Source organism: Cricetulus griseus, chromosome 3 (assembly GCF_003668045.3).
Source record: "Cricetulus griseus strain 17A/GY chromosome 3, alternate assembly CriGri-PICRH-1.0, whole genome shotgun sequence".
Classification (NCBI taxonomy): Eukaryota; Metazoa; Chordata; class Mammalia; order Rodentia; family Cricetidae; genus Cricetulus; species Cricetulus griseus.
In genome coordinates, this window is record NC_048596.1 from 124,968,867 (window position 1) to 124,984,386 (window position 15,520).

At 40.6% G+C, this 15,520-nt stretch overlaps 1 protein-coding gene across 2 annotated transcripts in view; it reads left to right on the forward strand.

The window, feature by feature from the left end:
• Positions 1-15,520, forward strand: part of Mctp2 (multiple C2 and transmembrane domain containing 2) — a 188,059-nt gene that overhangs the window by 11,806 nt on the left and 160,733 nt on the right. For both annotated transcript variants that reach the window (XM_035441380.1, XM_035441381.1), the window contains exons 2-3: positions 11,070-11,132; positions 12,620-12,728. In XM_035441380.1, the coding sequence (XP_035297271.1) occupies positions 11,070-11,132; positions 12,620-12,728 (172 nt within the window). The remainder of the gene's footprint in view (positions 1-11,069; positions 11,133-12,619; positions 12,729-15,520) is intronic.

The window sequence follows — 15,520 nt, forward strand, 5'->3', positions numbered from 1 at the left end:
AAGGTTCCATGTGATGCTGAAAAGAAGGTATATTCTTTTGTGTTTGGATGGAATGTTCTATAGATGTCTGTTAATCCCAATTGGTTCATAACTTCTGTTAGTTCCTTTGTCTCTTTGTTAAGTTTCTATCTGGTGGTCCTATCCAGTGGTGAGAGTGGGATGTTGAAGTCTCCCGCTATAATTGTGTGAAGTCTTATTTGTGATTTGAGTCTTAATAATGTTCGTTTTTATAAATGTTGGTGCCTTTGTATTTGGGGCATAGATGTTTAGAATTGAGGCTTCTTCCTGATGTATTTTTCTTGTGATGAATATGAAATGACCTTCTTCATCTCTTTTGATTGGTTTTAGTTTGAAGTCTAATTTGTTAGATACTAGGATAACTACCCCAACCCGTTTCTTGGGTCCATTTGATTGGAATATCTTATGCCAACCCTTTACTCTGAGGTAATGTCTGCCTTTGAATTTGAGGTGTGTTTCTTGTATTCAGTAGAAGGATGGATTCTGTCTTCATATCCACTCTGTTAGTCTGTGTCTTTTTATATGCGAGTTAAGACCATATTGAGGGAAATTAAGGATCATTGGGTGCCTATTCTTGTTTGTTTTTGATTCATTGTTGGTAGTGGTATTGCATGTGGATTTACCCTGCTTTTTCTTTTGGGTTTTGGTAAAGTGGGATTATCTATTGCCTATGTGTTTGTGAGTGTAGTTAATTTCCTTAGGTTAGAGTTTTCCTTCCAGGATTTTCTGTAGGGCTGGATTAGTGGTTACATATTGTTTAAATCTGGTTTTGTTGTGGAATATCTTGTTTTCTCTATTGATAGTGATTGAAATTTCTGCCGGGATGGTAGTCTGGGCTGGCATCCGTCTTCTCTTGGAGTTGTTAGAATATCTATCCAGCTCCTTCTGGCTTTCAGAGTTTCCATTGGGAAGTCCGGTGTAATTCTGATAGTTTTGACTTTGTATGTTACTTGGTCTTTTTCCTTTGATGCTCTTCATATTCTTTCTTCATTCTGTATGTTTGGTGTTTTAATTATCATTTGACGAGGGGATGTTCTTTTGTGGTCCCCTGTATTTGGTGTTCTGTAGGCTTTGCGTACTTTCATTGGCATGCCTTTCTTTAGGTTGGGAACGTTTTCTTCTATGATTTTGTTGAATATGTTTTCTGCACCTTTGAGTTGGGTTTCTTCATCTTCTTCTATACCTATTATCCTTAAGTTTGGTCTTTACATGGTGTCCCATATTTCCTGGGTATTTTGTGTTAAAGGTTTGTTGGACTTAAGATTTTCTTTGCTTGATGAATCTACTTCCTCTAGTTTATCTTCAAGCGTCTGAGAGTCTGTCTTCCATCTCTTGTATTCTGTTGGTTATGCTGGCATCTGAGATTCCTGTTTGTTTACTCAGATTTTCCCCTTCCAGCATTCTCTCAGATTGTTTTTTCTTTATTGTCTCTATTTCAGTTTTTGGGTCTTGAACTGTTTCTTTCAGCTGTTTAATCATATTTCCTTGGCTTTCCTTGATTTCTTGCATCTTTTGGTTTGTATTTTCTTCCATTTCTCTGAATGATTTTCTCATTTCCTCTCTTAGTGTCTCTATCATCTGCATGAAGTTGTTTTTAAAGTTGCTCTCTCCTGTTTCATCTGTTTCGGGATGTTCAGGCCTTGCAGGTGTAGAGTCCCTAGACTCTGATGGTGTCATATTGGTTTTCCTGTTGTTGGTTGTGTTCTTATATTGTCATCTTCCCATCTCTTCTTCCAGTGGGTGCAGGTGGTGTCTCTTCCTTTCCTGGTGTGTATGGGTCCAAGGTTCTCTTTCGGTGGGTGCAATTGGCTCCAATATTCTGATGGGTCTCAAGGTGGGTGCAGGTGAGTTCTAGGCACTTGCTGTCCAGGTTGGTGAGAGCGGGACTAGTGCAGATATGTCAGCAGACTCTGGGTTGCTTGGTCCTCAGGGGCAGAGTCGATGTACCTGCAGATCCCAGGTCGGGAGTTCTCAGAGTAGGCAGGCAGAAGTTGGGCCCAAGGCAGGGGCCAAAGAAGCTCAACTCTGCCCTACCTGGGGTGGGAGTAGTCCAGTGATCTCTGCAGAGTCAGGGTTGCTTGGTCCTCAGGGGCTGAGTAGATCTGCCTGAAGACCCCAGGTCGGGAGTTCCCAGAGTGTCTTTATCACTTTTCTATTGCCATGAATAAACACCATCACCTGTGAAGTTTATGACTTCAAGTTATAAGCCCCCAAGACCCCAAGTTAATTTGGGGCTCACAGTGGCAGAGAGTTAGAGTATATAACCACCATAGCGCAGAGCCTGGCAGCAGGGAGGTACGAATGATGTTGGAACAATAGTTGAGATCTTACATTTTTGTATGGAAACAGGTGTGTGTATGTGTGTGTGTGTGTGTGTGTGTGTGTGTGTGAGAGAGAGAGAGAGAGAGAGAGAGAGAGAGAGAGAGAGAGAGAGAGAGAGAACATTAACTAGGCCAACTAGGACAGATGGCATAGACTTTTGAGACCTCTAAACCCTGCCCATGATGACACATGTCCTCTAAGAAGGCCACACCACCCAATCCTTCCTAAACTGTTCTGCCAACTGGGGAGCAAGTATTCAAATATATAAATCTATGGGAACTGTTCTCATTCAAACTATCGCAGCACTTATACACATATTATATACGTATGTAACAATAGTAGATAAGAGGTCATGAATTTGAAATGGAGTTCCGGACACATGATAGGAGTTGAGGAAAGGAGAGGGAGAGGTAGAAATGATGTCATATAGTACCCATGTATGATACATGGGCGAGGGCCTGGGCCCTGTTCCAAATGATGACAGACTTTGAAGATCCCCCATGGACAGCTTCACCCTCCCTGGCAAGCCGAAAGGAGATGAGATAGGGAGCTAGTGGGGAGCAGGGGAGAAGGGGAAGTAGAGTGAATGGGATTGACATGTAGAAGCTTGTTTCTAATTTAAATAAAAAAAGAAAAATTTAAAATTAATTTCAAAAAGTCCACCTGCTAAGTGTCATCCAGCTAGTTATAGAACCAGGCTTAATCCAGGCATATCTGAGTCTTAAGCCTATGTGCAGAATTATATGGTCTACACAAATTGGGAAGTGGTTTTGCAAGTAGACAGATCCAAAACAAGACAACTGCAAAGGGAAGACAGTCATTTTTTTTTCTGCCTCTGTGTACCTCATCAGACACAAGGATTAAGGCAATGGTTAAAAAATAAATGCTGATGAATAGAAGAGTTAGTTCTTGGCATTTGGAGATGTAAACACTAGCTTTGGTGATATCTCCTAAGGTAAGTCAATGACGTTTCCTGCTTGGATGTTTCCAGAAGACCTGACTTCTAACCATAGAGTTTCAAGCTCAGTGACCACAGAGAAGCAATGTGACAGCCACATAGCAGAGCAAACATCCTGTAGCTTGGCAAAGGAAGCAAGTGCCTCAAGCTCACTATACTTCAGCTCTGTGGTCGTTATTATTTTTGTTTCATTTCAACCTTAGTGAGGTTAGTATATATGACATGTTCTAGGGGTCTTCATGGGCACGATCTTTCTTCTTCATTTCCATCTTTGGAGAATGGAGTCACTGTCTGTGGGCTGATAATCTTGGCAGTAGGAAGATAGCAACTGACAGTGCAGTCAAACTTCCCTTCCTTAGGGAGTTCCTATGATAAATGTGTGGATAATTTAGAAAGTGGTTAAGTGCCATCAGAAGCATTAAGTGGAAAACATCCTTAAAAGTACCGCACAGAGATGCTACAAAGAGTGGTCAGGAATGACATCTTCTGAGTAACCAATCCTCTTTGTTTAGTATTCCTACTAATTTTTTTAGTGGGGGAGCATTGGGAGTTAAACAGTCAATATTCTGGGCAAAGGATCTAAAGCTGAGTTAGGCTGCTAGCTCTGAAAAGACAATCTTCACATGAAGAGGAGGCAAGATAGCAATCCGTGTGTGTATCTGGAGAAGACTTTTAGGGGATGAGAGCAGCAATTTCGAAGGCTGTAGAACAGTGAGCTACCAAGAAGTGTGTGATCATTTCACAAAAAAAAAAAAAAAATAAGCAAGCATTGTAGCTCAGGAGGACATGAAGAGGGAGCAATAGAGGCGACATCAGAGGAGTCATATAGGTTACAGGACTGTAAGGCTTTCCTACTCTATAGGATGACTACTAGACTTCGGTGATGGCCTGGTACCCTATGTGTGCCAGATAGATGCAAATGAGACTGAGGCTTAATACCATGCTATTCACAGACAGTGCAAAATGAGTCAGCAGTCAGCAGTGTGTTGGCCATGATTCCCACACCTGCTTCAGACAATGGGGCTAGGCTAAGTATGGCTGACTGACGTAGGACAAGAGTTCTGTGGAAACCTGCTGACCAATGAGTAGCAGAGAATGGCCCTTCCCTCCTAATACTTTTATCACGTGAACAGCATCAGCTGGTGAAAATTAACCGAAGGCTTTGCTGGCCACCTTCACTTTAAAAACAGAAATTTTGGGCTGAGGAGGTAGCTCATTTGGGTATGAAATACACTTTAGTAGGTGTGAGGACTTGAGTTTCAGTCCCCAGAATGTACTGAGAAGCCTCAAATACTCTGAACTCTGTAGTTGTACTGTTCTATGGGATATAGGAAACAAACGGGAAAACCCTGGAAATGTACAGGGCAGCTAGCCTGGTATAAACAGTGTAAACACAATAGAGGCCCTGTCAGAAATAAAGCAGAAGGTTAGCATCTCTACCCAAGGTTGTCCTCTGCTCTTCTCATTTTTGTCACGACACCCGCCCATCCATACTCATACCCATGAGTGCCCACTCACCTCAAACACATATACACACAGAGAAATAACTTAATTCTTATTGTTGTGTTTATTTATGAAGTATAATAAGGTGACTCCATGCACATATGACTTTTAATAGTCCAATCAGGGTAGAGTGTTTCCACCTTTCGTGAAGTTTTGCTCTATACCTCCCAAACATATCTTCACCACCACCAATAATAATAGAGCAATAATAATAATAATAATAATAATAATAATAATAATGATAATTATTATTATTGTTATAACAATAACAAATGTATTAGCACAGTGATACCACTTTATTATTAGTTCCCGCAAGGAATTGTGCTGAAGTCTACCTCAGCATTATCTCACTGGAATGCATCAATTTACAAAGAGCTTACCTGGTACAGTATCCACCCTAAAGAAGTCATTTATTAAGAACACTTAGAATTTTTTCCCCTAAAACCTACAAAGTAAGTAGCCTGCTCTTTTCCTTTGGAAAAATGTTTCCATGTCTAGAAATCTAAGCAAAAGATTCAGAGACACACAAAAATAGCAGAAGTGGGTATGAGTCTAGGTGTTCCCCACCCAGATCCTTGTTTATTAAGGGATTTAAGTCTAGGTAGGCTTGAGCTGGATCCTTGTTTATTACTGGATGTTTCTGTTCCCAGTACATCTGGTGTGGCAGCTGTTATAGGTGCTTTTGACACAGTTGTGGTCTCAAGTGAGGAGTGAAGTGCTTAATATTTCCCCAAAGGACAAACCCTTGCTTCTCATTAGTGACTGTTTAGCCTCCTGGATCTGGATTCTTCATTGTATATTGGCAACATGATGACAACCTTTGGACTTCTTAATAAATGAGAATGTGTGTTTCTGTGAATTATGAGGTGATAAGTAAACATAAAGGGATGGACTGTTCTGCTAACACATCTCTTGCAAATAAGATGGAAAGTCATTTGCAAATATTACTCCTGGTTCAAGAAGTTTCTGGGAACTGGTCAACCACTTATATCAGGAATTGGCCAGTTTTTTCTGCAAACGTCCAGATATTAACTGTGTTTGATTTTGTGGGTGAAAAGGTATTTGCCACAACTCACTTCTGATGTTACAGCATGGAGAACATAGAAATGAGTAGGCAGAGCTGGAATTCAAATGAAAGGGCCACTTTTAGATATTTAGCTTTTCATCCCAGTTTGTTTTTTTCTTGTTTAGATAGCACTTTTAAATTCTTGCATTTTAGTAAGAAAGCTACCTTTTTACTGGATGTTAGCTGTTTATTGACCTGATACTGTAAATGGTCTGTTTGGGTCAGTAAAATTAGGTAACTCAGTGTTAGAAACAAGAGAAAAAAATCTTTTTATTTACTTTAAAAAAAAACTATGATATTTCTCAAGTTAATGGCAGTGTATCTTGTGCCACTGTGTTTCCAAAGTGTGCCATTTCTTTTTCTGTGATTCAAATAAATAGAAAAATTGTTCTGAAAAAGTAAAGAGAACAGAATGAGAGCTGAATGTTGTAATGGGTTGTAGTTTGCTGAGGGCAATTTTAGATCCTTGCAGGCATGTCTATGTTATGCATATAACATCATATATAACATCATCATATAACACTTTATATGATGAATGTTAGGTTCCATAGTATTCTTCAGCTTTGTTTTTGGAACAGTCTTGGGGGTGAAAGAATACTAAAGATAGACCTTTGACAGTATGGTCCTGAATCTCCTGGTAGTTTGTGTAGGAAGACTAGGTGGATGTGTAGCTGACTGGCTTTTGAACACACCTTCTGACTTTGCCCCAGTAGTCAGATGCCCATCTCTTTAATCTGTCACTGTTGCCAGTGATGGCTTAATAGCATATGTTGCCAGTCTGGCTATCCCATTCCTGTTGCTTATGGTAGTACTCTCTCTGCCTTGCATAGATGCTTGCATGTGAAGCTCTATTCCTAAACATTCATGGTATTCAATGCCTGGATTGGGTTATAGAATTTAAATCATATGGCATTTAATTCTCAGATACCCACTCATATTCATTCAGGGATTAGTTTTAAAATGAAATAATTATCTCAGCCAATGTCCCTTATTGTCAGCTTGTCTGCCTGGGGTTTATTTCTTGTTCTACTGAAATCAGGCACCCAGGGATGATAAGCCTTGTATTAGTTCTTGAGTAAATTGCATAGCAAGGTTCTCTGACAGCCACGTGGAAGGTGGCATTCATACAAGATCACATTGAGTCTGTGGAAAGGAAAAATTCAGTTGTTCACACCAATGTTTTGCTTTCAAGATTCTTTCTGGCAATATGGTGTGTGTGTGTGTGTGTGTGTGTGTGTGTGTGTGTGTGTGTGTGTGTGTATGTTTGCACATGCAAGAGTGTATTTACATTCATGTATGTGTAATTGTATGTGTGAAAGCATACATTCATGTCTGTACATGTGTATAGCAGTCAGAGGTCAGCCTCAGGTGTTGTTTTTCAAGAGATGATCTCCTTGATTGCTGAGACAGGGTTCCCAGTGGCATGGAGCTAACCCAATAGACAAGGCTGCTTTCCAGCAAGCTTCAGACATTTATTAGTCTCTATTCCTCTGTCCAGATTCCAAGTGTGCACCAGGATGCCCACCTCTTTACATGGGATCTGTAACTCATGTCTTTCCACTTGCTCAGCAAGCACTTTAACCAACACAGCCATTTCTCTGGTCCTTTGATGCATACACACACACACACACACACACACACACACACACACACACACACACAGAGTATACTCACTGCACACACCACACATCTGTGTTCACACATACATACACACACACTTATGTGTCCATCTCAAACTTACCTACACCCTTCTAGGTTTTAGTGAATTTTCACTCCTTGAAGTTGGGGATATACACCTAAAGGATACCCAAATTGTAGATTAGCTTCCCATGTATGGCAGTACACTAAATTAGATTGCAACCCCATGTATCTCTAAAGCCAAATAAAAAAAAGACACCTGTTTCTTTGATTGAGAGATGGATACCCCCATATGTACATTAAATAGGAAATAATATGCCTTAATATATTTTGGTGAGATTTATTAGATTTTATGATGTTCAAATATGATGTTCAAAATTATCCGTCCTTTGCTGAGTATGTGCTTAAAAACAATTTGTTTAAAATTCTAAAACTGATGCTCAATAGTTCATCAATCTGTACACTCACCTGTAAAGCAGTTAAGAGAGATGATAATGATGAGAACTTGGATGTTTTCAAAGACATTATGCAAAGTAAAAGATGCCATAAGTTGACCTACTGTATGATTTCTTTGACAAGATAATTTATAATTGATAATATAGCCTGTTGGAAATAGATCACTAGTTGCCTTGGGTGAGGAAGAGGAGGAATATTTTAGCATAGTGGGATAGAATGAAGGAGTTTTCTGAGTGGCAGAATTGTTGTGTATTCCAACCATAGAGCAGCTGTTCAAATCTACACCTCTTTAAAGGCACAGCACTCACAGCAATATGGTAATGTTACCTTGAGTTAACTTGACTTGTGATCTATTTTAGCAAACCCAATATGCCTGATTATTCTTATTGAGAACATAAACACCAACATCTAAGGGCAGAGGACTATCAGCCAGTCCTTAGACTGTAAGTTTAACTGTGCCCCTTTTACTAAGAGACAGAGTCATAACTCATGGATCTAGTTATTAGGTTTACAGAAGAGAGTGTTGCAGATTCTGCTCTGTGGATATTTCCCTGGGTTCTGTGTAAGAGTGCATGAGAGTAGTCCAAGTTATGTGTCTCCCAGCTGCTGTATCTCATCCTTCTGTGCATATGGAGTGCTTTTCTGTTCTTATGGTAATCATTTTCCTTCCTTCCTGTGTATATATAGTATATGACAGTTACAGTGGCTGTGGGAACCATAACTTTAAGTTCTGTGACTTCTGTGAGTAAAACCAGCCATAATGTTGAATTAATGTCATTGCTCACATGGAATTTTCCTGTTGTTATAAGTGGGAAACTTACAGTGTATTTAAATAAAGGCTTGACATTCATTTTTCAATAGTATATAAATTATGGCACATATGTAGACTGATTTTATCATTTAAATAGCATTACTACTAAATAGAGTAAGACTAGCATCAGAGATTATACACAGAGTGCCATACTTTAGCGTAATGTGGTTTAGCTATCCATACAATTTAAATGGAAGATAACGACCTAAAGAGATGGCTCAACAGTAAAAAGCACTTACAGCTCTTGCAGAGGATCCAGGTACAGCATACTAACTTCCCTAACTCCAGTTCTAGGGCCTCCAACATTCTCGTCTAGCCTCCAAAGGAACCAGAAATGCAAATGGTACACGGCATACTTGTAATACACATACATGTGCACACACCTGCACACCCCCACCTTCTACTCTCCCACATACCCCAAGAATAAATATTTAGAAAAAGTGGAAGATAGCAGATTACCATGACTCTCAGCAAATAACAAACTAGAAATCTGCTCCCAGCCGTGGTAGCTTTGTAGGATTGTCTTCAAACATGATTGGTCAACTGGAACATTAACCATTTACTAAAATGAAATGATAATGGAGACTTTCCAGACTGCAGAGCATCAGAGAGTACTGGTTATTGTTGCTTCTGAGTGTTGAAACATCAGTATTGGCATAGTAAATCAGATAGAAATTGGGACTTGCTAGTATGCAGTATAAAAGACATGCAAGGAATCCTTTGACATCAAGAAAGTTGGGTAAGGATCTAATTGTTGATGGCCCCACCTGTCTTTCCTGGGTGTCATTTTAGAAACAGTCAATCAAGGTGAGATCAAGAACCTGAAGGAGAGGTTTTCTTGGCACTGGTCCTGTTGTTGCATTCCTGTCTGTCATTAGGCTGAGCCTCACATGGGGTGTTGGGACACTGACAGTACTTATAGGGGTAGTGATTGTAATAAATGAAGTATATCAGCCCTAGAGAAAACTCAAAATAAAGAAAATTCCCCTTCCTCCTTCCTAGATGAGTTCTTATGAATTGACCATGATGTCTTCATGCTCTGGGAACATTGGACCTAGGGTGAGTGAGGACAGAGAAAAGTTTGAGAATAGTAGAACCAAGAGCTCCAGGGCAGCTGTTATTCCTGGCTGAAAGCTTGCTGGTAGGCAGGCTATTTCTGTATGTTATGGTCTCCTGGCCGTTACTGAATGCAGAGGTTGTGGCTCAGGGAGCCTTTGCTTATTTGTAACTATTCACCCACCCTTGTGGAGGATGAAAAATGGCCCTCTTGTGCTGGAACTGTCTCAAGGTTTGGGAGTGTATGTCTTAGCAAGGAAGAGTGTTTAACATATCCCCAGTGGGTAGGAAGCCTCATGTCATCTGTTCCTCCAAGCATGTCCTGCATATCAAGAGTCTTAATTCTAAGCAATCTCTTTAGGCTTCCTTGGCTCCAAACTGGATGATAACTTTGGAGTCACCCAGCTTTCATTAGAGCAAGACATGTTATCTTTGTTCATTGAAGTAATTACCGAGGCTAATGGGCCAGGCAAATGGCAGCATACTAAGATTTTCAGGAAAGGGGTGCATGAACCCTGTCCTCTCCTTTCTGTGTTTCCCTGCGAGTGTCACCCTCTCACACTGCTCTCCAACTCTGCAAAATCCTCAGCCTTTCTAGATGTTCCCTCATGTGCACACACATCTAGACCAAGCAGCTGCTGAGTGTCATACTTCCTATTGACAGATGTCAATTCTGTCACCCCTCCCTTCCTGAGCACGGGAGCATATTCACACTAGGAAACACATGCTACCCTGTAAAGTCATTCCTTGGGAATTCCTGGTTCCCACTTTTGGGCTGGCGATCAGACTGTTGCAGGACCTAAACAGTCTAGTTGGAAAAGATTTCACAAAACGCATAGTAAAGGGCTTCCTAGTTTGTGGATGTGCTGAATTCTCTGCAGGATGGGCAGCACAATTTAGTTTGCTGGTTGCAGGTCAGGCAGTCCCACCCTGGAAAAGGGACTTGGTTATGTCCCCTCCTGGTCATCTTCACAGGGAGTAAAGCAATTTGTTTGCTGTATGTGTGCAGGTATTCATAATCTAGTATTGGAGCCATGCTGTAATAAATAACCTAGGTCTCAGAAGCCATGGCCCAATCGACACCTCTGAGTTCACCTCTTCTTGCCACACAGCTAGCAAAGCCTCCCCCATACCTGAAACCAGGCATGCAAATATCAGATTTCCAAAGGGTTGAGGCAGGACAATGCCACAAGTCAATATTCATTTGCTTTCCTAAAGCAGAATATTCTTTTCTTTTACAGAAGTCACGTGGCAATGACGATCTGAATGCTTCTATGACTTCTCATCATTTTGAAGAAGAATCTGTGAGTGTTGTTCAGTACAAACTGGCACTGATGTCAGCTTGTAAATACTTCTCCTCTCCCCCGATTGTTTGTATTGCTTTGCTTCTTTATCTTTGAGATATATGGAAAGGTGCCCGCCTATAGAAACGTGTCTTACAAGTCCTAGCTGGAAGAGATTAATTTGGGTTTATTGATTGGTTAGCCTGGAATAGATTACTCTAAAAATACACAGTAACTATGCAGCTGAGTTTGGAAGGAAGAGGACAAAGCCCTTTGAAGCCCTCTGAAACTTTGAAAAGAAACTTGTCAAGGGCAGCTGCAGCCACAAGATCAATTGATTGAGTGCCTAATGAATGAATAATAAATCATTCCATTTGTTCTTTGAAGAAAGGTAGAAATCTGACCTGGCTCAAACATTGCGTGGGATTCAGACAATTCACAGGTACTCACAAATAGATGGATTTGTTACTGGGGCCCATGACAGTTGATGAATTCCCAGAGATGGAAGTTACAGAGCTTAGGGAATGGGAGAGCATGAGGGTCAAGCAAGACACCAGGGGAAGATACTGAAGAGGGAAAGTGACGTTTGTGTCTAAGCTAGAGAGCAAAGAGTTGAGACTGAGGACTCAGGTGAAGAGCCTGTGCCTCGTGGCCTGGAAGACTGAGACTAATGTTGAGAGTTGAAATTATAGCCCATGTGGAGGAAGCCTACTCTAGTTGGTGAGTATTGGGGGGAATGTAGGCAAGAAGTGGGAGACAGTCTACATCTGACGTGGATATGTGAGCACCCCGTGGTGGGAGCCAACCCTGCTCTCCTCTCGTCATACTGTTTCTTCTCCAGTGTTTATTCCTCACCTTTTTTTTTTTTTGTGTGTGTGTGTGTGTGTAAGTATATATGTATGCATAGCTGTGTATGTGGGTGCACTTGCCTTTATGCATGTGGAGGCTGGAAAAGGACATCCCCTTTCATCACTCTCCACTTGTCCCTTGGAGACAGAATTTCTCCCTGAACCAAGACTCATAGAATGTCAGCTAGGCTAGAAACCAGCCTAACATAAACAGCCTCTTATCTCCACCTCCCTCAGAGATGGACTTGGAGATGTGCATAGAATGTTTGGTTTCTTATGTGGGTGCTGAGACTGGAGCCCCAGTCCTCGTAATTACACAGCAAGTGCCCAACTGCTGAGTCATCTCTGCAGTCCAAGTATACAGTTTTATAAGAACAAATCTCACAATGAATCAAGGAGTATAGAGGTTTCAGACATTGACATGCTATTCATGTAATTGTTGGGAAGTTATATTCATGATTCCATCTGAATTCAGATACAATCCACTGGGGGAAAATATAAAGTAATTGGCTGATAATATAGTTAATGACCATGATATCAAAGCATGTTACAGCTGGAGTTCTTACTTGACCACCATTTCTTTTGTCTTTCCAGATTAGTAAGTAGTGTCTCTGCTTAGGCCACATTTCAGTGACTTAGATGCCTTTTCCATCTGTGCAGACTCTTGGAGAAGCTGGTGATTGCTTGAGTCACCTCCCCAGCCCCTTCGCATACCTCCTCACCATACACCTGAAGGAAGGACGAAACCTTGTGGTCCGGGATCGCTGTGGTAAGGGTCTGTTGTGCGCTTGCTCAGTAGCCTTAAAGGCCCTCTCTGTGTCTTGGTATGAAGGCTTGAGTCAGCTGTTGCCCATCTCACACTAGAGAGGAGCTCATCTATCACACTGGAACCCCAACCTCAGTCTCTTCCATATACATTGACTGTGAGTTATTTAAAACTGATAAATGCTGGTATACTTGAAGAAAAATAGTAATAATGCATAAACATATTTTAGAATGAAATAGTTAAGATAATTTGTATTTGGCATGTAGAAAGTGGTTCGAAAAAATAGTCACTTGGTCTTAACCTTTATTGAAAAGAGTGAATGGTTTTCTTTTGTGTTTGTTTGTTTGTTTGTTTGTTGTTTTGTTTTTTGAGACAGGGTTTCTCTGTGGCTTTGGAGGCTGTCCCGGAACTACATCTTGTAGACCAGGCTGGTCTCGAACTCACAGAGATCCGCCTGTTTCTGCCTCCTGATTGCTGGGATTAAAGGCGTGCGCCACCACCAGGCAGTCAGGTTCACTGATTGATGCAAATGGCCTTTAAACTTCTTCCTTCCTGTCTTGAGACCCATAGGATACCTCTTATACTCATTATGTATTTGTCTTTTCTTTGTCTTTTATACAAGTCTCTTTACATTTCTATATATATTTAAATTAAATTGAGTCCGTGATACCCATCTTGTTGTACAATAAGCCGTGCTTTTTACTCTCCAATGCATCTTCAAAATAGACCATGGTTTTCTGTGCAAATATACTTTCTCTTTTAGGTTCACCATGTTACTGCATGTTCTTTGCATATGTGTCTCCAAAGAAGCTTGTTCATCCTTTCTGTGTCCTTGGGCCCCCACTTATGGATGCCATCTTTGTTCATGGTGGCCTGCCCTCAGTTAAGACATGCAGCTGGGCAGGGTAAACAAGTAGTTCTTGTTGTTGTTGTTGTTGTTTTTCTGTTCTACTTTGAGCAGCTCTTGCCATCTGCCATTTAAAGCCTTTCTTTCTGGCTTACTGCCCATTCTGTCTGTTCCTGTTTGACCATGCATGCTTTGCTAATCCTTGTGTAACATCAGTGGACAAGGGAGTGCCCATCCATCCTCTGCTATGTAAATACTGTATCCAGGCCCTTGTGCTCAATTGTACATATGTCACCTTCTACATCTTGTATCTGCCACCTCCAAGCCTGGAGCATGGCTAGCTCATCTGTCACACGCATTCTCCTCCTATTCACCCTACCTCCACCCCAGAATCCTTACTACTACCTCTCAATACTGCATGTATTTGTGCTGTCAATTCTTCCACAAATCTGCTCTCACCTATATGACTTCACACAGAACTGTGTGGAATATATCCTTTCTTTCTTTCTTTCCTTCCTTCCTTCCTCCTTCCTTCCTTCCTTCCTTCCTTCCTTCCTTCCTTCCTTCTTTCTTTCTTTCTTTCTTTCTTTCTTTCTTTCTTTCTTTCTTTCAAGATGGGGTTTCTTGTGTAGCTCTGACTGCCCTGGAACTCTTGCTCTATAGACAAGGCTGGCCTCAAACTCAACAGAGATCCTCCTGCCTCTACCTTCCAAGTGCTATGATTAAAGACATGCACCACTACCACCTGACATATCCTTTCTTCTTAATAAAAATTCTCTCTTCTCATATTAGTTTTCAAAACAGAGGATATTGCATTGTATTTGATCGAAGTCTATTATTTTTTATTCAACATCATAATTTCTTATCTGTCATTTGAAACATGTGTGTGTTTTATATCTGTCATAAATACATCCATATCTATAGATACTTTCCATTCCAACTTAATGAGAAGGGTCACCTAGATCTTCATAGCTGAGATGGCATCTAAGAGATGTGATCCTTTATCAATATGAGTGACCACTTACAGAGAACCTGACTCTGGACCTGCTAAGTGTCCCAGTGACTGCTATGTCAAAAGATACCACTATCAAGTCCATTTTGTGGCAACTTCCTCAGATGTTAAGACTGTTCCTGACAGAGTGTGTTTAACTTTAGAGGTTCACAGAATATATATATATATATATATATATATATATATATATATATATATATGTGTGTGTGTGTGTGTGTGTGTGTGTGTGTGTGTGTGTGTGTGTGTGTATTATACATATGCATATATATTTATATGTCTTTAAATTTGGACTTCAACAGCCCCCTTTTATGATATTTTGATTCTCTCTTATGTATGTAAGTTATGTAGCCAGCCCATTCTTGGTGCCTTGTTCTAATACAATCAAAGCACATCCCTATAAGATGGTCAGTGTAGCTGAGTGATGAGGAACCTATTGCCATGTCAGAAAGAGAATTAAGCACTGGGGTTCATATGTACTATTTTCATACTTTGCTGTTTTAATTTTTATTGACACATATTTATTTATAGGGTATTAGGTTTAGGTATGTAAAAATGTATGTAGTGATCATATGTGGGCAATTTGCTTAGACACCACCTTATACACCTCTCAGTTCATCATTGTAAGAACATTAACTATCTTCTCCATCTGAAACATGTTGTGTTATAGTCATTCCGTTAGGCAACATAACCCCAGAACTTCTTGCCCCACATAGCTGTAACATTGTGCCTGTGACTAACCTCTGTCCCCCTTTCTCTTCCCCATATTCTTCTTGTCCCGTGATTTACATCAGTCTACTCTCAACTTCTCTGAGATTCTATTCATAAATGGGAACATACAGCATTTGCTTTTCTGAGCCAGGCTTATTTCCCTTAACATACTGTTCTTCAGGCTCAATCCCCTCCTTTTATCATTGGCTACTGTACAGTCATTATTCA